Genomic DNA, 24,556 nt, shown 5'->3' with positions numbered 1-24,556 from the left:
AGTAAAAGACAACCAAACTCACACAAAACTTAAGCTTAGTGTTCATAAACAGTTTGGGCACTCTACAGTACCTTGCAATGTCAGCCTCAGGCTTTCACACTGCCCAATTTGGCGCTGTTTACATAGTAAACAGAAAGTGGAGTTCTGGTTAGATAATGGAATCACATGATCATCACATCGTCACATCATTGCTCGAACAAGCTGCATACATAGCATTGCATGACGCATGCATAACTTGTAAATGGTTCTATGGGATGATCAGCACACTGTTGGTCAGTGCAGAAAGTTTTGGGCAATGTGATATACTGATAAACAATCTGGACAAATTTAACAAAATGCTCATGCCATTGCCAAGCTTTTTATATTGAGGGCTTAAAGGAGTATTTTGTGATCCTAGCATCCTCTTTTTATGACATTTTTCAGTACATATCCACGAAAAAAGCCTATTCCCAAAATTTCAGTTGATTCCGATTTTGCGTTTGCGAGTTATGCATGATTATGTGTATTACACTGCTCCATAGACAATGCGTTGTAATTTCGTTCTGGTGCACCAGAACGATATTCAAATTTCACGATATCTTTGCAAAACGAATTAATCTGCAAGAAATATTTTGTACATAAACATTATGTAGCCAGAGGTTTCCAGTGATATAAAAATCTCAACTTTTTTTGAGAAAAGTGGGGGGGATGAGGCTGTGGATCACGAAATGCCCCTTTAAAGCCAGTAACCATCTATGTCAACAATTATATGTTACTCATTTCGGCAACAAATGGGTGGTTAGGCCGAGTAAAAAAAAATACATGTTTCTCGTCCGCGCCCTCCTCCGTTTTTGAAGATTTTTCAAATTTCTTTTTATTTTGTAAACTTTCAGTTATAACTTGTTGAAAAAGATGTTTCAGAAGTTGAAACTTTTTTTACAGCTTTGTAAATGCATAGTACATAATTTAAGAAGAGTTTTGTGACCACTAGAGGGGCCTATTTCTCAAAACAATAAAATAAAAAGGGCCTCCTCCTTTTTCTCAGATATCAATCTGTATGTCGAATACCCAAAATATGGTGCCAAATACAGGTATTTAGCATCGTTTTCCAATAAAAAATAAATAAAATAAAAAGCCCCTCATCCTCCTAATTTTTAAAAACTCGGACAAGAAACATATTTTTATTTTTACTTGGCCTTAATCCTGCCCTTAATAAATGTACATAACTTTTGGGTAAATGCATGGTCACTTGCATCTAACAAACTGTAGTGAGATAGAGAGCCATGATAATGATCATCTATTTAGTACTCCAGAAAGACATTGTGGTTGATGCAATGGACCATATTTACTTGACTCACCATGTAGTGTGTCACTGTTTCTGACCATCGTGCATAGGATCCACAGGCTGGGTAGGTTCAGGCAGGTAGTGGACTGAATTGGTCAGCTGGCATGTGCAGTGGCTTACATATTTCACAACCCAGTCAACCCTGTTTTCCACACTGTAACAAATTACGGTACCGGTAATTGTTTTTAATCAGGACTTTTTTCTTAAAGTATTTATCAAAGACAATCCCACTAATTATAATTGTATATACATTTGCATTGTGCAAGTTTTTAATATCACAGTAGCTTTTAGAACTATAAATGTGAAATCAAATTTTTACTAGTCTGCACCAAGGGTGAAAATAAATGGGCTATGGGCCTTATTTCAGGCCTGTTATTTTAAATTTTCACCCTTGATCTGCACAAACACTAAACTGCTCCCAGGCATTGTATTCAGTTTCACATTTGTTGCAGTTTTGCTCTCAAAGTTTAATACTGAAATAAATACATGCCCTCAACACTTAGACATTCATGTTACATTTTAAAAGTGTAATTGTCAAAAAAGGTTAAGATACCTATAAAATGAATATTGTTCGTATCCTACAGCAATATTTCGGAAATCTTTGTAGTACTGAGCCTTCTTCCAAGGACTCGCCAACATCTGTCAGTACATCCCACCAGGGAACTGATCCCACACACTGCACATGTTGCAGACTCATGCTTCATCATCTTCTTCCCTGATCACTCTAACCGCTGCAGAAACAAAGTAATATATATGATATAAATTCCTTTAAAAGGAAAGCCAGCCTCAATGTAGAAGAGGTCTTGTAATTAGTTTTGGTCAATGTGAAAGGCATTTTTAGGATCACGCTTACATCTACATGACAGTCCACCAAACCATCAACGATGAGAACATGCACACTGAAACAGCAGAAAACATTAATTCCTAATCTCATGTCAACTCTTTTAATTCATTACATGTACTCCAAATTGTTCTGGTCTGTTTGTTTTGTTGTTGTTGTTGTTGTTGTTGTCGTTGGTTTTTTTTGTCGTTTCAGCTTTTTACCCACGATATCTCAATTTCCAATTTTGTAATACCAGAACTTACGAACTCAATATCTTCGCTTAGGAATGTCCGATTTCACTGCTTTCGATATATACACTGCCGGTTTGAGTTAACTTACATGTACATTTTATTTTAAAATAACTTAATTAATTCGCAATGTATAGTTTAAGCCTACTATATTATAATAGATAGTGGCCAGCACATTTATAAAGGACTGGTTACTCACTACAATCTTCACTCTTAAACTGTGTTTTTCTGAATGTGCTGATCATGTTGATTGCTAGTCGGAAACTCCTGCGAAGCTATGGACATGGCATCTTACATACTCCATTCTATAACAGTCTGCCTAGTGCCTTGTGTGTTTCCTCTTCAATCATTTTGTTGAATGTAATTTTATGAATCAAATAGTTATGTGTCATTTTATTTATAATAAAGAAGTTATTAAATTAATAAAGTAAGACAATTTATTTATCTATAAGTGCATGTCAAATGGGGTACATTGTTCAATACTATATGCATAAATTATGCCCATATTATAGCTAGGCCCTAAAAACTTTATTTTGCATCGGATTTTTCCCGTTGAAAAGACAAAACTGATGTTTATGATAGCAACCATTTCATCAATAACATTTTGAGTCATTTTTATCCATAAAACGACACAGGATATGATAGATGACTACTTTCACATCAATATGGTCCATATGATCACAGATTGTTGAGAATCTGTGATATGATCCGAGGATATGATGAAGATTTTGATTCTATAGATCTGTTATCAACATGATATCACGCTGTTCAGTGGTCAAGGAGTAAGGACCCCGGTCAAGGACACTGATATGACATCATAGGTGATGTCAGATTTTCTTCCGCTGACCATATGATGCTATATATATTAACTATTATTGTTACATTTAGGCCTTTAAACTTTTAAAGTCATAATTAATTAGTTCAAACATAACTTTGGTAATACTCACTCGTTTTCGTTCGTTGAAACGGCAAAACATACTTACTTTTCCTAACAAATCGAATTAAAATATTTTAAAAAACATTTAACCACAAAAAGTAAAAAAAAAAATCATTCCAATACCACTAAAATATAATCTCTTGAGTAAACTGACCCCAAACCTGAAACAGGTACCAGCCCCTGAATGGGCTGGCGAAAAACATTGTACTGTATAATATAAAACACAGTCATTGTATGTTTCTTGTGAAAAAAATCAGAATTTTTTAAATTGTGTGTTTACATACACTGTGACCAGTAGCTTTAAAACAAGACAATGCTTGCACTTACTATTTGGACTTGTTAAAAAAATGTTAAATCACTTTGTAAAGGCATTACTATTAATGCATGATAAAACAATATATTTGGACTAATTTCTTGCAGGCTCTGGTTGTCTGCATGTCTGTCTGGTCACAGTTTGTCAATATTTAGAGCAAAACCAGAGTAGCCGCAGTATGCAAGCGTGTGAATCGAGTGCAAAAGAAATTCATGTTATCCCCACGCGTCCGCTCAAATTTTTCAGATTTCCATTTTTAATACTTAACATTCCCCTCATTGTTTTAACTTTTTCAGATCTCCCCCTCTGACCCAAAAATAAATCTGGATTCCGCCTTAAAACTCCCACTTCCTTCTGGCATAAATATTGAAAAGTCCCTTTAGCAAAAATTTTTGTCACATCAAAATGGACATTTTTGACAACAAATAATAAATATTTATAAACATTTCTCTCAAAACTGACAATGCAAGGATTTCAATAAACTTTATTAAAATTACGAGAATCGGGCTGAGCTGGGTGGGCTTACACGAGGCCGGGGATCATAATGAATTTTTCAAATTTTAATACCAGTAATAACTATGGTACGGTACTACGGTACATACTCGATCTCTGACACTGTTTAAATTGCATTTATTGACAAATTAAAAATATTATCTTTGAAAAAGGTTATCTTTCCAGGCCCCTTTTAGGGCCCCCTCTAATCTTACATTGCACATCCCCTTGCGGAAATGCACCAAAAATATTGCAGTTCTCCACGCGGAAATACGCCAAAAATATTGCACTACCGCATGTGATACTGCACATCCCGACGTACCTGCATTACCGCATGCGGAAATGCAAAGTACCGCATGTGGAAGTGCGTGACGGAAAGTGCAGTTCCGCATGCGGGACTGTAAGTTACGGAAGTGTGCGGTACTGCACATAAACGGGTCCCAAAAAATAGTTCAGTACAGAGGAACTCACCACATATAGTCTGTCTACATAGAAGTACAAACCAAATCTGTCACGTGGCATCGGGGGTCGATGCTTTTCTTTGCGTCACACGCGAACGCAACGCGTAAAGAGCATGGTGCGCTCGGCAAGTACAAATCGCGCAGCAGTGGCGCGCCAAAGAAGCATTGCACTGAAATAATTATTCTCATACCTCCAGTTTCTGAGGTCTATTTACTTTGTACTTCTATGTGGACAGACTGTGAACTAACCTCACTCACAGCCATGCAGTGCAGCTCACGTGTGTCATGTGTGTGTAGTCCCTGTGTAGTAGTATGGTCATCATGGGGATTCATGGTTGGAAATCAGCCATCGGTACATTTTGCTTTGTAACTTCACTAGTATTATTGATCCAATTCCTTGTTGCAACGCGTAATTGTTAGAAAACACGACTCTCAACATTACTCCTCATTTTCAGGTCCCAAATTGCAAAATAATTTTTGGAAGAAGTGATTCTTGGCGCACTAAATTAGCACTGAAATGCAAGAAAATTTGCGCGAATTTTTGCCACAGCACCAGTGAGTAAAAAGAGTTGATATCTACATTTATATCTCAAAGTAAGTCAAACAAGAAGTCACACGTATAAACATGAATGTACTTTACGTAAATATTAACTCGCTTTCGTTTTACTGCATTTCTAAATGTAAATATAGATCGAAATTTCGGAACCTTCTTTATTTACGATCTCATTGTTTACATCAAAAATTGACACTTTCAAGTGTATTGAAATTCCCGGCTCGCGCATATGCTGTGCGTTTGTTCTACGTGTACCATGGCCGCGAAGCGGTCATGGCGTAAGCTGCGCGACGCAGGGGGTGTCTGAGGGTGATGTTCCCCCTCAGAAGTGAGAAACTTTTGCAAAATGAAGACCTAATTGAAGCCATTTGGTGGACCATTTTGACACTATTATTGTGCAAAATTTGAGTTTGAAAGAGCGGAAAATTGGTAAAATGGCCACGACGGCTCATTTCCCATTCGTGAACAAATTTACAATATTATTGTATAAATTCAATTGCTTACTTGACGCAGGGGGGGTGTCTGAGGGGGATGTGCGCCCCTCAGAAGTGAGCAACTTTTGCAAAATGAAGACCTAATTGAAGCCATTTAGTGGACCATTTTGACACTATTATTGTGTAAAATTTGAGTTTGAAAGAGCGGAAAATTTGTGAAATGACCATGACGGATCATTTCCCATTCGTGAACAAGTTTACAATATTCATAAATTCAATTGCTTGCTTGACGCAGGGGGTGTCTGAGGGGGATGTGCCCCCCTCAGAAGTGAGCAACTTTTGCAGAATGAAGACCTAATTGTAGGCATTTGGTGGACCATTTTGACACAATTATTGTGTAAAATTTGAGTTTGGAAGAGCAGAAAATTTGAAATGACCATTACGGCTCATTTAAAATTCGTGGACAAGTATATTGTATAAATTCAATTGCTTTAAACATAAAGTTCCGGGTCCAAAGTATAAAGAAACAGGCAACTTATTTATACATACGCAGGGGTGTCTGTGGGGGGATGTTCCCCCTAGAAGTTGGAAAATTTTGCAAAATGAAGCCATTTGGTGGACGATTTTGACACTATAATTGTGTAAAATTTATTAGTTAGATAAAGTTCGGAAATGTGTGAAAATGAAGGCCCAATCGAAGCCATTCGTGGACCATTATTCACTGTAGGCCTAATCATTAAGTCATTACTTCAAACAATATAGGCCTAAAGTGTACGGGTGTCCAAAACAAAAGCGAAAACGGGCAGTTGTTTACGCATATACATAGGGGCGTCTGAGGGGGGGGGGGGATTTTGCAAAATGATGGCCCACTTGAAGCTATTTGGTGCACCATTTTTACACTATTTATATCATTGCTTTAAACAAAAAAAGGGCCCGAACACAATTTGCAAAATTTTTAATGTTACACTGGTCCACTGACCATGCTGAGACACATTGTAAGACTTAAGACACACAATTAGGCCTACTAAACCATGCATGGATTGAAGTCAGCATTGACTCCGGCATGGCAATGCCTAAAATAATCACAGGCGTAGGCCTATAACCTACGCCTATTAGGCCTTCGATCGACCCGACTGTGCAGTTTTTAGGCACGGGCCTACTCGATTTCGCGCAATATAACCTTTCTCTTCTCTTTTTCTTGCTTTTCTCTTCTCTTTTTCTCCTTTTCTCTTTCTCTCCTTTCCCCTTTCCCCGTTTTGACGGGGGGCGCGCGCCCCATCTTTCCTACTTTTGCTATTTTTACGGGGGGCGCGCGCCCCCTCCGCCACCCCTTGGATCCGCACCTGGTAATGTCCTGAATGTATCCAGAGAAAATGAATAATTTGAAATCTGTCGGATTATCCGCAAATAATTTCATCAGGATTTTCACAAAACAAATAATTCAAACAAATCCAACATTTGGGTTTATGTTACGTACCGTACCTCAATGACAGTTTCTCAAATTGACTGACCAATTCCTGCACCTCGAGCTGACGTAGTTGGCGCTGTTAGGAGTTGGTCTTAGACATGCGGAAGAAAGTAGTTCCCTTCGTCTCTATTAAGTGTTTTGGCCCCTCTTTCTTATCCTTTATGTCGATATTTTTTACACTCATCAACAGGACTTTGCAAGGACCACTATCGGTGAATGGGCCTGGATGGTGCAAATACTTGTTGGTTTATCCTGTCTGAGTAGTAGAATTACTGCTACCTTTGCTGCGGCCAGGTATAAATAATGGTATAGGGTGTTCAGCAATAATTAGTCTTCATACATAGTTTAACCAGTCGATACCAGTGGGCACACGCTTTGGTGGACCAGATTAAAGCAAACTGCTCAAACCAAGCTTATGTAAGCGTGTTGGCTTGATATATATTTGTTGAGAGAAAGCAAAAAGAAACAGAATTGAAAAAAGAGCAAGGAAAAGAAACGCCACACCCAACAAATCTATGCTTCCTTCCCTATCGTCGATAAATAAGAAATTGGGAATAATAAATCAACTAAATTTGCTATGATTGATGTCATCGTATAGTTATTTCATTCAAATACAAAGAAAGAAATAAATACAGTTTGTTGATTCATGTCTCATGAATTTCGCAGAACCATCTTCGTGAGCGCAAGGGAAGGTCTTACTCCTGAAATTTTAGCAATGATAAGCATACGACGACTAACGCCAGTACCTGCCATTATTGCGCTGGTAAGATTAATAAATTTGTTTTATTTTTATTGTCTTTTTCTCCTATTTCAATAAGAAGACATTGTTTTCAAATTGATTATATAAAATCTGATCCAAACAGGTAACAAACAATATATTATTATAAATACAGTATGTATATACAGTCAAAGACAAAAAAGTTTGGAATATTTTTTAGTTTTTGCATAGCCCTTTTTAACGCGGCTGTGTACTCTAGACATTGTTTCTTTCGCAAAATTGAGCCTTTTTGAAATGTATTTACTTTGTTATGTTTTTTATAAATACAAGGAAAGAAAATCCAGATTTGTTAACTCCAACTACTCTATTTTATGGATTTTATTTCACTATTTCACTGTTTAAATTTAAAAGGAAAGAAAATCTTTGTTGTACCATCGGGGTATACGCGCGCAACAACGCGTCGCGTTTTGTAGACGCGCAATTTGTTAACGCACAGATACGCTACACATACGCAACGCTTATCTACATGCGCGGCGCATCTTATGGAAGCACCGCGGAAGCACTGATTTCATAAAAACCTAGCGGTCAAATGGCTCCGTTTTAGCTGATAAAATGTGAATTTTTTCAAGTTCTTTCCCGGATTTAAACATCAAGATATGAATAGATTTCGCCCAAACTTCTCAAGGGGCTGTGGATTTGCCCGATGTTCACGTAATGTAAGGTAGAAAAACGAGAACTGCCGCATTCTCCTGTGAGCTTCGATCAAAGTGCAAAATGTGACCACTTTAAACTTCAACGGCCTTTATTTCAATGTTCATTTTCTCAGTAAAATGACGATTAAGGTACACGATAAGTCAATAAATACAGCATCTAAAGGTAAGCAATTATGCTCATCATAAAAAGCATGATCGACTTAAGAAACGGTTTTCTCATTTTTTATATTTTGGTCTATTTCCGATTTTAGGCATCATTTTGTGCAAATAGGCGTTTGTGAATTTAAAAAGTTCATTTTGATGCCTTATATGGTCAATATCTCAAAAAATAAGGCCAATATCAAAAAATAAAAAAACCGTTTTTGGAATGGAGCCTCAAGATTGAGCTAAAAACAAAATAAAATATTTTGGAAAGAGTATTTTTTTGTTATGATGTACCTAACAAATATTGCCAAAAACTCACTTTTTTGTGATTTTCTTTCAAAATTGTTGTTTTTACCCCAAATCTGTATTTATATTAAGATTTATTGATGTCTTGCCTTCATAAAAATGTATACTTTTATATGTTTTGCGCAAATAATTACAAAGTTATTGCACTTTTACTACATGCATGTCTGAGAGTACACAGCCACCTTTAAGTGCAGATATCTTACCATCAATGACCCGTCAGCCATTTAGAATGGATCACTGGTGTCTGGCAAGGTGTTAGGTACCATTCCATATCACACATTACGTAATGTATGACAATGAACCATCGGGCATCCTTTTCGCAGTTATTTTAGCGATATGATTCATAAGGTTACATTGGCTTTTGCATTACTGTGCGAAGAAACCAGCTTTACTTTGTTGCATCTCTCTGTTGTATACGATATTTCTGATCATGGGGTGCGAGTTGAGCGCATAATTATACGCCCGCGTCATTGACTAACGTAATCACGGCTACAAACAGAAGGATATTGGTGCCGCTTTAGGAATTACACAAGATGCAGTTTCTAACATTTTGATGAGACGTCGAGAGACTGGAACTTATATACTACACCTAGACCAAGGTCAGGTCGGCCCCGAAAGACAACCGCCAATATGACTGAAACTGCATTTGATATAAGAATAAAAATATTCCAAACTTTTGTCCATGACTGTATAAAAAAAAAAGAACCGTGACCATGGTGTAACTTTGACTATAATGCCTTTCTTGCCAACAGCACGTGATTACCTTATCGATGATGGCATTCAATGATGTTTACGCTCTACTAAACTATCTTAGTTTCTCAACCTGGCTCTTTACTGGTATTGCCATCAGTATAGTCCCATATTGGAGATGGAAATATCCTAATATAGAACGACCATATAAGGTAGGATATTAACGACGACGAAGAAGAAGATGTTGAAGAAGAAGAGGAAAAGGTGGAAGGAAAAAAAGCGACGAAGAAAAAGACCACGACAACAATGACGACGACAATGAGGAATTTGTAGAAGATTAAGAAGGAGAAACATTATAACCTTATATAACATTACTTACATTACATACTACTTGTTATGTACATTTACAAATCAAGAATTTTTATAAAACACCAATTTGTTACGACATTATTTTTTTTTCACAGCCAATTCAATATCGTTGAATATAATCCTTGAATAAAACTTTAAATACAAATCAATTATTGAAATCAATAAATCAAATCACGGGGAGAGGGAAGACTACTCCCTCGTGAAATATTTTAAAGTAAAATCGGGATGAACAAAATTGACATTTATTGTAAATCAACCCCTTAATTCTCCTTTATATAATCCTGATCCAATTCTCAGTGACCGGGCTTTTGACTCGGAACGCTGAGGCTGGGAGAGGTGGGAAGTTGATGCAGGCACAGATACTGGTTTTGTGGAAGAAAAAAAGTAACGTATCCCTTCATTATCCCTGTTAATTACAGGTTCCTTTTGTTTTTCCAATCCTATTCATTGTGTGTTCCTTGTTCGTCACGTGTCTATCATTATACTCGGCACCGAGGGATTGTGGGATAGGTATTGGTGTATTGCTTATTGGAGTTGTTATCTACTTCATTTTTGTATATTGGAGGAACAAACCAGTGTGGTTCAACAATGCTGTGTGTAAGTTACTTGCGTATTTTGTATCTATTCACTAGAGGCATAAAGTTCCGAGTTCCGATCAATAAACTTTTTGAGAAAAGGCTTACCATATTTTACTATTTTAGAGTACAAAATTATGTTTGCAATTGCAACACTAAAAGAGTAAAAAGTGTCTTGCACGTAAAAATTGCATAAATTTGTTGCACGTCCTTGTTCAGGTTACAAACTAATAAGCTGTTTTTTATTTTATCCTTTTCAGCTCATACAACGCATTTCTTTCAAAAGATGCTGATGGTTGTTCACCAGGAAAAACCCACGTATTAAGTAGGAAAATGCATGGAAAAGAACCAACTAAACATAGTCAAAAATAATGTCTTGCAATACAAAATTTACCTTTTCAATAAATCCCCAAAGACTTTAATTACCCCCTGGACACACAACTGTTCATCTAACAGCATTTCTGATTGGTTAATAACTTGAAATGCTAATTTCATTCGCCAATTATGACTAGGCTTTAAACTATTTATGGTCAAACATTTGCAGATGATCTTATTAATACCCTCATTGATTGGTTGAAAATTGGACACAATACTCATTTTGGCCAATCGGCAAGTAGTTCTCATGGGGTAGGGAACACCACAGAATACGTCACGCCATGCGCACTGCTAATAAACTCGCACGTAGCGTTTACTTTCACGCGCAGGGTGACCACATGGACTCGCCAATATAAGTGAGTGTCTTGCCTAAAATAAACACTAGAAAGGTTGCGATTGCTAACAGAATGGTCGACTGCAGATCCGTCGGATAACGCTTTTTCAATAGGAAATGAACTTTGCTGCTTGGATGATGTCACGATGAGGTTAGCATTTATTCCGTATTGAAAAGCGTGTTCCGACGGATCTGCACTCGACCGGCCTCCTAACGTACGTTTCATACGCCCGTGTATCTTTTCACATGGGAGTGATTTGGAGTAGATGCGGCCGTATGATGCGTACCTTTTGGAAAACGCAAGCTCTCTATTTTTTGATGTTGTGAATTTATTTTGTAGTCCTGGTGAATTATGAAATGAAGTAGAAGAAAAATACTTAATATATATACGAGTTATCTAAAACAAACATTGAATGTTTTATTCGTACAATGGAATAATTCAACTCGCTAAAGATTCGTTTAATTCACCTCGATCATGAGAATGTTATATCGAAGGTTTAGTGCAACTAAGGGCTACCTTGTATCTACAATTGTGTCACTTTTAAAACGGGACCTTCGTTTAATCAAATGAATATATGAATACAAAACCCACCCAAGTCCATAATGTGGCCAAATTGAGTTAAGCATGGGAAATTGTTGCTATACATAGGCCTGTCATATGTATGAACAAGAAGAGTCTTTCAAAAAGACACAGTTCACGGATCAGGTGTATAGTAATTTGCTCTATAACTTTCCATTCTGCACTGATCTTACAATAAATTAGTGATTTGAGGCATAATAACTCCTACATCCTGACTCTGGCTATATAACTCTCCATCCAGCAAGAAACTCATTATCACTATCATAGGCTTATTGAAATTCAATTAATATACCATGCAGATAATAACCTTGGCCCAATAATTATCTGGGATCCAATTAAGATTAGCAAACATTACTGGGTAGATAACAGGAATTAAGTTTTGTCAGTTGGAAGGAATTGAGTAAATCGCCTGTATCAAAATAGCAGTGTATTTTTCATTATGCAGTAAGATGCTCAGCCTTATCACAAAATAAACAATAGCATTGACCTTACCCACCAATCAGTAAAGCCTATTATAATCATGTGATGGCTCAATCCAATAGTAAACATGCTTAGAAAAAAGGCAAAAAAATAGTCCTGTCTGCCATTGTCTCAATACAAGATAAGATGTGTTAAAAAGTCCTTGTCATGTGGGGCCGGATTAGATAAAGGGATACAAACCTGGGTATGAGGCATTAGGAATTATTTCCTAGCCTCATAACCACAGGGTTGATGGGCTACAATAGTTATTCAAGACACAGTGTATGTAAGGGATAAACTGTGCATATGAGATATGGGTTCATGTGGGGGAAATGTTCACTGCCGTGAACAAAAAACAACTCAAATTCATCCTCTGTGTCTATTGAGCATGTGAAAAATAGCAGGTATGAAAGAACCAGCCATGTCCATGATTTGAGTCTTATAACACATTGATTGAAATCCAGTATGTATAAAAGTCCGCTTGTAACGCATTCATTGCTGGAAAGTGACTTTTGAAGAAAAAAATGGGTTTAATAAAGGAAAGTGTGTGGTTTATATTATATGGCAGAATGCTTATCAACATTATACATACCTGTGTGCTTTATTTTGTATTATCTTACTAGTGGTAATCTCATTCCAACATTGTTGTCTTTGTATATGATTCAGTTTAACCCACTCATTTGCAAGTAAAACTTACCATATTAACCAGGTAAATATAACTGAAGGAATTAAAATGATACACAGGTTTTTCTCTCAAAATCACTTCCCATGGACTTGGGTGGGTTTTGTATTCATGTATTCAAATGATTGTAACTTTGCTTCTTAAAGTCACATTGGATTCAATATGGTGTCATAATGTGCAAGATTAGATCTATTAGAGTACATCTATTAAAAAACAAATTTACCCCAATATTGTTCAGTTTGGAAATTGTGATTATTTTTCCAAGTGTAAGGATACTTTATTGGCCCAGTATATAACATGAAGTATGGTGATACGTACTTTGTTATTACTTGATAGAGGAGACCAGTAGCTATCATTTGATACGAAATACAAATGTATTAGTATCGAAAACCAAAGGGGTACACCAACCCCACCTGGCTTTTACCACACCCGTACCCTTTCCTCTCATCCCACCCTTTATCCCCCACCATCCCTATTAGTAAAGCATGTGACAAAAATGAACTGATTTTGGTAAGAACTGATTTTAAGTAAGTGTGGATTTTAAATGGAATAGCCCAATTAATCCGGAATAGATTGAAGAGGTCAGGAAAGAAATGCATCAGCACAACTCGTAGATAACCAAGAAGGCTCAAGCTTTATTAGACCTCAGTCTACAAAGGAATCTTCTGACAAATGTTTTAAATTAAAAACTTTTAATATGTAGAAGCCAATGAAGATATCCATACCATAAAGATGAAGTAGATGCAGAGATGTAACATCAACTTCCAGAACAAAGGCCACAAGGACATAATTGTGACCCGTTCTGACAAAACTAGGAACAAGTCGCATTTTTGACATTTCATGAATAAAAATGTAAGCATGGGACAATAAGCTTCAAAATAATACTAAAATTACATACATAGCATCAATACTTTTCAAGATATGGATAATTTAGTAAATGATACCTTGATATTTTTGCTGCTATTCAAAGAAATTGGCTAATTACTTTCCTGCTTTACACAAGATTGAATAGGGATTATCATAGTTCAACTAACAATAACTTTAAAGAATTTGAAAGTCCACTCAGTCCCAAGGTCAAATACCATGAAATTAAGAATTCCAAACTTTTATTTTATTTATGGAAATGTCATCTTTAAAGCCGTATAACTCAAAATCATGCCTGGCGACTTGTTCTGGGTTGTTTTTGGTGCTGGTCACAAGTATTCAATGAAATCGACAGTGGCAACAAAGCTGTTATAAGCCTTCAAATAAAAGGAGACATACAAGGTGAAAGATTGAAGGCTGTGTTCCTTCACTTCCAGCAACTACTTGGAGACCCATGCATGATAATGACTTGCACTTACTCATCATAGACTATGAAATAGCATTCGATCGGTTTTTACAGGAACAAATTGTGGAAAGTATTTTAGAATATGGAATTGAAGGACAGCTCCTCCTGGATAATGATGAAGACCAAAGGCTCAAATCGGTTGGACACATCATGCAGGATGGGTCCAATATTCAGCCTCCAGACGCACGAGCATATCACAACCGCCGTATCAGCCACCAAACCAAGGAGCCAGAAGAAGAAGAGAAGATGATGTTAAGAAGAGTGTAACACAATACTGAGTATTGCCATATCTGAGCCTCGCACCTAACCCTTGGAAGGAAGTCATCTACCCGGAACACTTCACGGTGCAAGCAGAAAGAACAAGCAAAGTTCTAGTAGTGAAAGGCTAAATATTAGTAAGTATTATCTAAAAATTGCTTTGTTACTCTTCTCAACGTGATAAATTCAAGAATGGCACACTATGAAATGATTGAATATAAGAAAAACGGGCTAACAAGTTTCCAATCACTTCCCTTCCTAACCTATTGGTCATATATAGTAGCAGCCTTGGGTTTCCTGGTCCAGTTCATGGTCACATGTTCCATTTCACTTTATAGGGCGTGCAGGTCAGGAGAAAGATTAAGACCTCAAATTTGCCTTACCACTGCACCGGTACTCAATGTATTTCATATCGTGTTTTATATAACATTTTATAATAACATTTTATATAATTTATACATTTACGGAGTCAACACCCGGGAGTCAACAGTTCACAGCTGAGTTCACTTGAAATACGAATCAGAATAAAATGTCGGCTACCGCTTATACCGATGTAAACGATGCAAGGAACAAACTTGACCGACCTGTAGTCCTAAAGCGTCAGCTTGGAGTATGGAGCTGTATCGCAATGACAATAAGTCCTATTATAGGGTCTGGAATATTTATCTCACCAAAAGGAATTCTCGTCAATGTTGACGGTTCAGTAGGATGGTCTCTTATCATATGGCTGTTATGCGGGGGCTTTGCTATCGTTGGAGCTTTGTCTATGGCTGAGCTGTCCACTATGATTAAGAAATCGGGAGGCATGTTCGTCTATATTCTGACCGGATATAGTGCTATGCTTGGATTTCTCGCCGTGTTTTTGTTTTTGGTAGTAGCCAGGCCATCGGCAAATGTCATTGTTATTCGTACTATGGCACGATACCTCTTGTCTCCATTCTTTTCAAGTAATTGCAGAGATGAAATACCAGAATCAGCTATTACATTAGTTGCAGTAGTATTCTTGAGTAAGTCTGAGAAAATTTTATACGCGACTAACTTTAAGTTGTATATAATAAATAGTATAAGTAAAAAATAATAAGCGTATTCTTTACGGATGGAGTGTAACCTCCTCCTTCATTGTGCTTTTTTCAATGTTAAAGGAGGATTTCGTGATCCTAGCATCCTCTTTTTATGACATTTTTCAGTAGATATCCACGAAAAAGCTTATTTCCAAAATTTCAGTTGATTCCGATTTTGCGTTTGCGAGTTATGCATGATTATGTGTATTACACTGTTCCATAGACAATGTGTTGTAATTTCGTTCTGGTGCACCAGAACGAAATTCAAATTTGGCGATATTTTTGCTAAACGAATTAATCTGCAAGAAATATTTGGTACATAAACATTATATAGCCAGAGGTATCCAGTGGTGTAAAAATCTCAACTTTTTTTGGGAAAAGTGGGGGATGAGGCTGTGGATCAGGAAATGCCCCTTTAAGTTCCCCTAACGCTTTTTTGAAATAAATCGAAAAAATATTTCAAAAATGTAAATGCAATGGACTCAGGTGCAACTTTAAAAACGGTCGCTTTAATGACACATTGTGAGCGAACGCACCGATGTATGACGCTATAAATTGGACCAGATGTGTAAATGACAAATGTGCCTATATACCTTTTTATACAATTTCGTAAAACGTGTTTTTTTATTTATCTATTTCAAAAAGCGTTAGGAGGAACTTATAACACTGGTAAAAAATTTTAATGAGAATTCTTTTAAAAGGATGAGAATTGGACCAAACGATGAGATTTGAAAAATTTACTTTCTCATTTCTATAAAACGTTAAGCCATGTGCGACTGATCGGGCATGCTATATTAATTATCGTGTTAAACATGTTAAATGCTACTATTTAAAACAATGTGACAGGTTGCTTGGATGAGAAAGCATTCCCTGATCAGTCACACATGGTTTAAAATTTCATAGAAATGAGAACATCTTCAATTGTCATAGTTTTGTCCAATTCACATCGTTTTTGAAAGAATTCTCATTTTTAAATTTCCACTAGTGGTATTAACACAAGGGAATGATATCAACAGTTGTTCTAAGAAAATTTAGCAACCAGATTCTATTATGTTCCCGGCGGTTCAGTTGAGGTTATTTCTGATATGTCTTAAAATATTTAATATTATAGTCTACAACATAATGCGTTTTATAAACATGTCAAATTTGATATAGATTAGGTTAATATTGTTATTCTACTGTAAAAAGGAAATGTCGTTCCTATCTAAAGCTTTCTAAAACATAACGAAACATACAACTTGATGAAATTACGGGAAGTAATATAAACTACTTATTTGGTTGAAATCGGTAAAGAAATGGCCTAAAAGTGGTGCATAGCAGATAAAAGTTAACTTCAAGGCTTTACGTTTTTGCTGATCTGTCTTGTTTCTTTTGATTTAATAATTATATTCCAGCTTTGATAGTGGTCCTGAATATATATAGCGTAAAGTGGAGCTACCGGTTGGAGATTGTATTAACAAGCGTGAAATTATTGGGTTTAACCATGATCATATTAATTGGCATCGTCAGACTCTGTCAAGGTAAGTGCATCCATCCCTAACCGTACTAGGTACTATATACAAAATACTACTTGAGAGGCCGGTCGAGTGCAGATCCGTCGGAACACGCTTTTCAATAAGGAATAAATACTAACCTCATCGTGACATCATCCAAGCAGCGACGTTCATTTCCCATTGAAAAAGCGTTATCCGACGGATCTGCAGTCGACCATTATGTGATATATGCGCTGTTGGTGCGTGCATCCCACGTAGTGTGATGACGCAATGGCCCTAAGTGATATATAGACACGGTTTCGCTGACCAGCGAAGCCCAACACCCGTGGCTAAGTGTCGCCGACCCAGTGCTTGGCATGCGAGGGGTCCCGGGTTCGAATCCCACCCAGAGCAAACAATAATATTTCTTACTTTGTTTTCTCTCTTTATTCACATCTTTCCGTTCCCGTCGCCAAAAAGCCGTTAAGATTCGGATCGTATTCCAGCACATTTGTGATATCTCACTATTGGGCTCATTCTTCCAATATGTGCGACCAGGAAAGTCTGGGCGCACCGACGCGTCGGCGGCGCAGCTTAGAATGTGGCACGCAACTCCTGTTATACCCCTGTTATCCTGCTGGCAGGGACCAGCCTTCAGCTGGCTTCTAACTGCAGTGGTTGCCCGTAAGAAAGAGCATAATAGTCAGTACAAGATCATGTTAATATGTCTCAATGACCAAGCTCCTTCTTACCTAGGAGATCTTACAGGGGCTATTTTAGTGGGGGAAAGTCACTGCGCGCCGGCAAATGGTTATTTAATTTCCGGACGGATTTTGTAAACCACTGTCGTTCGCAAAGGGTTAAGTTGTGGGGTGGGGAGTCATGGCGTCGCGCATGCTCCACAGAGGGGGTGTATGCAAGTCCATACTTTATAACCTTTATACTTATTGTTAACACATTAAAGCAACTGGTCTTATTATACTCCAGTCCATGGCTTGCATTATTAGGTTGACTTTGATTACACATTGAAAATGTCCTAATATTCTTAACTGATTGTGGACAAAATTATTAATGTCTTTCACATTGACATAAGCTGAGTGCAAATTGGTATGTAACTGATTAAAATCGCTAGATTTTCCACAAAGTTGGCCCACTGACATATAGCTATGATATAGGGTCCACAACTTATAAATACTTTTTTAAATAAAAAAATATTTGACGAAATGCAAACTTGTAAAAAGCTATGGGTAGCCTTATTTGTTTTACACATATGGGCCAAATTATAGCGTCACACGTCATTGTGTCCAGTCACAATGGTTCATTATGTAAAAAAGAGACCGTTTTAAACAGTGTTAAAAGTTGCATCCGAGTCCATAGGAAGCAGCTCTCAAACAGTACAGTAGGCCAGGTCTATTCATGTGTTTGTTAAAGAAAACCTGACTTCTATGGACTCAGCTGCAACTTTTAAAACGGCCTCTTTTCTTACACAATTAACCATTGTGACTGAACGCAATGACGTGTGACGCTATAAATTAGTCCACATGTGTAAAACAAATAGGGCTATATATACCTTTTTACATTGCGTAAAATATTTTTGGACTTATTTTAAAAAGTATTAGGGGGGAACTTATAAGTTGTGGACTGTATATTAGTAGTTACCCAGCAAACACAAAACGTTTTCGACATCATTCGCAAAAGGTTATAAAAGGTTGTAAGAAAATGTTTAAATGTCGGGTTATATAAAGGGTATATTTAGAGTATAAAACGTTTTCATAACCTTTAAAAACATTTTTTGATAACCTACTGCTCAGCAAACAAAAATGTTTTACAGAAAACGTTTAAATGTCGGGTCATATAAAGGTTATCAAAACGTTTTAATAACATTCCAAAAACATTCTTGAAAACTTGATACAAAACATTCTAAACAGAATGTTATTTTGGTGTTGAAAAAATATTTTGCGAAAAATGTTTGCCCAAAATATTTTCAATAACGTTTTAAAAACATTTTCATGACCTTTATATAACCCGACATTTAAATGTTATTAAAAGGTTTTGAAAAAAACATTTTAAGAACATTTCTGTATTTGCTGGGTTCAAATATTTTAACATAATGTTATTTAAGTATTGACAAAATATTTGGCAAAAATGTTTGCAAAAATAGTTTTAAAATAATAACATTTTTTGAAAACATTTAAAAAATAGTGTTGTAGTATGTTTTCATACAAAACGTTTTAAAACGTTATCATGACCTTTATATAACCCGACATTTTAATGTTATTAAAACATTTTTACCTAAACCAAAAGCCAAAATATAACTTATTTAAAACGTTTTTAAAACGTTTTTGTGTTTGCTGGGTAACTCTTTAGCAACAGCAGTTAACCCTTACCTTAGCCTTTTTTAAAACTGCGTTGTCTTTTTTTTTAAGACAGTGCTTGTTAGACACTTTGAACTTTTAGACAAAGTACAAACTCTTTCATGCGTCAAGATATGTTATGATTAAAACGCATCAATACTGATTTATCCCTTGATTGAAATGTATGTACAATATCATGCATTTTGCGAGATGTTTATAGTACCGGTACAGTATAAAAGTAACATGAACAATAACGTGAACATATCATGAAATAATTTATTGTTGTGATGTATTAAAATAACAACACTAATGTTGTGTTTTAGTTCCCATTTTAACATAATGCGTACATTTTTATGCACATAAATTTTGATCAAGGTTCTTCATTTCATTACAATAGTATTATTATTATTCATTTAATCAACATATTGAGCAAAATATTATAGTAATCTATTAAATAAATGTCCTTTGGGGTTTCAGCACTTTCATGAAGTTCATTCAAAATAAGAGTTTATACGTCGTCAAAATATTAATAAGGGTTGTTGTTTATTTATACGATGTTTGTTCTACGATTTTGACTCGCATATTTGTACAGTTTCTGAATCTGAGGGACCCCCCCCCCGAATGATTAAAAGGGTCGTATTTGCCGTAAAATTTGGATCCGCCCCTTGTTACAGACGTGGGCCTACTCATTCAGACCAACTTGCAATTTAACCTTCAAAGTTCGTCTCTTTTGCTCCCTTTCTCTTCCTTTTTCTCTCCTTTCGCATTTCTCCTCGTTGTCCTCCTTTTCTTCACCCCTTTCTTGGGGAGGGGGTACCCCATGTCCGTGCCTGCTCTAAGGTAAAGTAGCGGTTCCTAAACTCGGCAAATAATTTTTTTGGTTTGTATAAAAGAACATTGAAATATCGGTTCCTAAACTGTTTTTATATGCATCGGGCCATATGAAATGGTTTTTCAAGAAAAGGAATGCTGAAGTGTCGATGAAGTGTTGAGTGCCCTCAAAAGCGCGAGAAAAATTTGATATTTTACCTGAAAGTTGGCGTAAAAAAGACTCTACATGCATATCAACTGTATATGTTAAGCACGGATTTTCAATTGTCACTGCACGGATTTTATCTCACTGCACGAACGTGCCAGGAAGCACGTTAAAATAGCCCCTGAGATCTGATCTCTTTACAGAGTAAAACTCCACACAAAAACCTTCAATTTAATGAAGTATTACCAGTGATACATGTAACAGGGTTTACAGGTCAATTGATATTTAGCTGTCTAGTTGAGGACATATAATGTATTGATGGTTTCATTTTATCGTGTCATTTTCCATTTCCAGGCCACACCTCAAATTTCAAGGACGCTTTCAGTGGAACACCTCAGGCTGGAAATGTAGCTTTGGCATTCTATGCGGGCATGTTTGCTTATGGTGGATGGTAGGATTGATCAAAAACACTAAATTCAATATTATAGGTTAATAATTTAATACATAGGTATTACGTTTGAATCTGCAATGGTCATAAGATCATAGAAGACATTATGCTAAACTCATAACCTCCGCATATCACACCCAATCAAATTGCTCGTTAGATGATATACGCACACCAGCGTGGAGATTATTGATATCCATCAATGACATCCGCGTGTGCTTATGTGGTACAATGATTTCCGCGTATGCGCATCTGTTGCGCCGGAACACTTCACGCGCATGCAACTACCATATTTGCACATGGTCTGATTGCGCAGTAATTGGTAAGTCCGTTTTAGCATGTTCGACTTTTGAAGGACGAAATATAAGTTGTGACGGTTATGAATTCGGTTAACAACTTTGCATCAGTTATTATATCGGGCATTGTGAAAAATCTAAATACTTTGCATCTCGGGACATTCCTCGGTTCCAAAGGCAAAATGTTTAGATTTTTCACGATGCCCTCCAAATAACTAATGCGCAGTTATTAAGGTTGGTCTGAACCCTGGAATTATGGAAACTTTCGGGCCTCATAACTTCTAAATTGGTCTAAAGTATATAAAAGTATACATATTTAGAATGGCAATGACTTGATAAGTTCATCTGTGAGGTCAAATTTGGGCCAAAATGCCATTTTGGGCCCAAAATCCCAAAAACAACGGTTTTTGGCCCACTTCTTTTTCGTGCACCGTAACAAAAAAATTCTTGGAACAAAAATATTCTTGGGCCAAATTTTTTTTTTAATATTTTGATCTAGTTTTTAAAAATTAATAAAAAAAATAAATTGGCCCAAGAATTTTTTTGTTACGGTGCACGAAAAATTTTACCTCACAGATGAACTTATCAAGTCTCTGCCATTCTAAATATGTATACTTTTATATACTTTAGACCAACAATTTAGAAGTTATGAGGCCCGAAAGTTCCAGGGTTCAGACCAACCTTAACCTATAATTTATAACCTTATAAATAGACACGATGGTTAATGCAATCAGCAGTGATCAGGGATAAATTACGCGTACACGCTGGTTATTGATAACATTTTGCCTTTGGAACCCAGGAATGTCTCGATATGTAAAATGTTTAGATTTAAATATTTAACTTAAACAAATCCAAAACTGTGCATGTCCTAAACAACGAAGATGCAAATCAATCCAGGAAGTGGCCATACCCGGTCACACGTAGACCCGGCGATGGCATTACAAGCTGTGTCACTCGAGTTATTTGCGCAGTGTAATAATATTGAAAGATGACACAACAACAACAGAAAGCAACAACAACAACAATAAGAAACAAACAAACACAACAGCAACAAGTAGTTACAATGGGCTAGTCCAGTGGAAAACATGGCCTTAATCTTCCAGGATGAAGATTCTAAATGAAGTCACCCGTTCAGACCGCGTTCGGGGAACCCCATTTGAAATTTACACTTCCTGATAAGGTCATGTTTTCATAGGGGCTATAGATATCAACTGGAATAGCCTAATTATTACACTATGGTATGCGTGAGACTTTTCTTGTTTCTTTCCTAATATTAGGTCAATCATTAATAATACAAATTTCCATTTATTTTCTACGACTCCAGGCATTTGATGCCGACCGTTATTGAAGAGATTGAGAACCCCGGAAGGTAAGAAAGACACACTGTGGCCTTTGTAAACAGATGTATCTTATATTTACGTCACTAACATGATACTTCCCTTTGTCATATCTTTTGTTCGACGTTTTCAATTTCCTTCACATTGTATAAAGGCCCCATGTCACATGGGAAAACACGGTAAATCGCCAAAACCGACAATTTGCTGGAAATTGCGGGAAATGATGCTAAATTGTGACGGATCACTATGAATCGCGTTAAATTTTGATGAATCACAGCAAATTGAGGTAAATTTGACAAAATTGTTTAAAATTTTGGTCAAACGGCTAAAGTCGCCAAAATCACCATAAATGTTGATAAACCACAGCAAACTGAGGTAAATTTAACAAAATTGTTTCAAATCTTGACCAATCGGCTAAAATCGCCGAAAATCGCCAACAAATTTGCTAAGAAAGCTTAAAATGACACAAATTGGCCATTTAGCAAAAATAATGTGCGATTTACCGCGTTTTCCCATGTGACATGTGGCCTGTAGAAGGATGTAACTTGTTGCAACATGAAGAAGATATACAGTTAATCACACTCTTAAAACGATCTGCTCATTTTTACATTGCTTGCTTACATATTTCTAAATAGTTTAAACACATTGCCATCTTTTTAGGAATATTCCCATTGCTATTTGTTCGTCACTGACTGTAGTAACCGCAGTATATGTGTTAACCAATGTGGCGTACTTTACCGCCTTATCATCAGAACAATTACTGGCTTCTCCAGCTGTAGCTTCGGTAAGTAAAATAATACGCTGGCGAAATTACGTAATAAATCGGATTAACTACCATAGCAATAACTTCAAACAATTTTGAATATATCGCGCAGCACTACAAGCAGGTTGCGATCATCACCTGTGTATATCTGCAATCATAGATTGAATACCATACCGTTCTTTTCTAAGATACTAATCTTACATGTGCAAGTGATCAGCATGATATGGTTCAATGTAGCGGTACCGCGTGAACGTACCAGTGCAGCGCGGTATATTCAACGAATAACCACACTCATACACAATGTGAAAATTTTACATTACCTGTTACACCGACTATACGATCTAAAAACTCATCCAAAAACTCTTTCTGAGATTATTTTCTCATATTTACTTCGTTTGTTGGCAAAATGTCTCCATGCTCCAAAGTCTTGTATTATTATTATTATTTTTTGGATATTGGTCTTATTTTTGAGATATAAACCATATTATAAGGCAACACAATGAACTTTTTAAAATTCACACACGCCAATCTGCACAAAATGATACCTAAATCGGAAATATACCAAATAAGAGAATGAGAAAACAATTTCTGGATCCGTATCTTGCTCTTTACAATGAGCATAATGCTCACCTATAGATGCTGTACTTATTGAGTTATCATGTACATAAATTGTCATTGTAGGGAGCAAATGAACATTGATATAATGGCCCTGGAATTTAAAATTGGTCACATTTGTCACTTTGGTCGAAGCTCCTAGGACACCCGTGTAATATGCTAGCGTCCGTTTGTACGGTGCACTTGTATACCCAAGTACACCGTAAGTACCGATGCTAAAATATATGCTGTATGCTGAGATTATCTAGCACACCGTTGCCACCGTTGCTGGTATTCTCAGCGCGGCGTGGCAGAATGCACTCATCAGCAGTGTTGCCGAACGGTGCCACTTGTGAGAAACGGAAACGACTGCATGATCTCGTTATCGTGCTGCGGTTTTGATGGTGACACAGAACGATTTTCAAACATTGGAATTTATTTTGGGAAATTCGCTTTTTAGACAGTATGACATGTCAAAGCAGCTAGCAGATCAGCATGGCCATGCCTGAATTATTCGAAACGACATAATGGCTGAATAATAACTTCAAACTTCGTCGTGTAAAGTTATATGATTACAAATGTAAGCTTAATTAAACATCAATTCTGACTGGAGTCGGAGAACAACGTGACATCAATTTTCGTGATCCATGGTTCGTCTTCGGATCTGGGATT

The 24,556-nt window shown here is 36.6% G+C and overlaps 2 protein-coding genes across 2 annotated transcripts; both read left to right on the top strand.

Annotated features, from left to right (window-relative positions):
• The first annotated feature begins 4,471 nt into the window (after positions 1-4,471).
• On the top strand, positions 4,472-9,849 carry LOC140172609 (cystine/glutamate transporter-like). The gene is made up of 4 exons (XM_072195747.1): positions 4,472-4,537; positions 7,244-7,347; positions 7,720-7,816; positions 9,687-9,849. The coding sequence occupies exons 1-4, from the start codon at positions 4,472-4,474 to the stop codon at positions 9,846-9,848; spliced, it is 429 nt and encodes a 142-aa protein (XP_072051848.1). The 3' UTR covers position 9,849.
• A 5,261-nt stretch (positions 9,850-15,110) lies between these two features.
• On the top strand, positions 15,111-23,989 carry LOC140172608 (cystine/glutamate transporter-like). The gene is made up of 6 exons (XM_072195745.1): positions 15,111-15,593; positions 17,042-17,167; positions 20,804-20,900; positions 22,515-22,559; positions 23,188-23,311; positions 23,972-23,989. Exons 1-6 carry the CDS (start codon positions 15,116-15,118, stop codon positions 23,987-23,989), a joined length of 888 nt encoding a protein of 295 aa, XP_072051846.1. The 5' UTR covers positions 15,111-15,115.
• The last annotated feature ends 567 nt before the right edge of the window (positions 23,990-24,556 follow it).

Source organism: Amphiura filiformis, chromosome 16 (genome assembly GCF_039555335.1).
Source record: "Amphiura filiformis chromosome 16, Afil_fr2py, whole genome shotgun sequence".
Classification (NCBI taxonomy): Eukaryota; Metazoa; Echinodermata; class Ophiuroidea; order Amphilepidida; family Amphiuridae; genus Amphiura; species Amphiura filiformis.
Note: the sequence above shows the minus strand (reverse complement) of the source record. Positions and strands in the feature narration are given on the sequence as shown.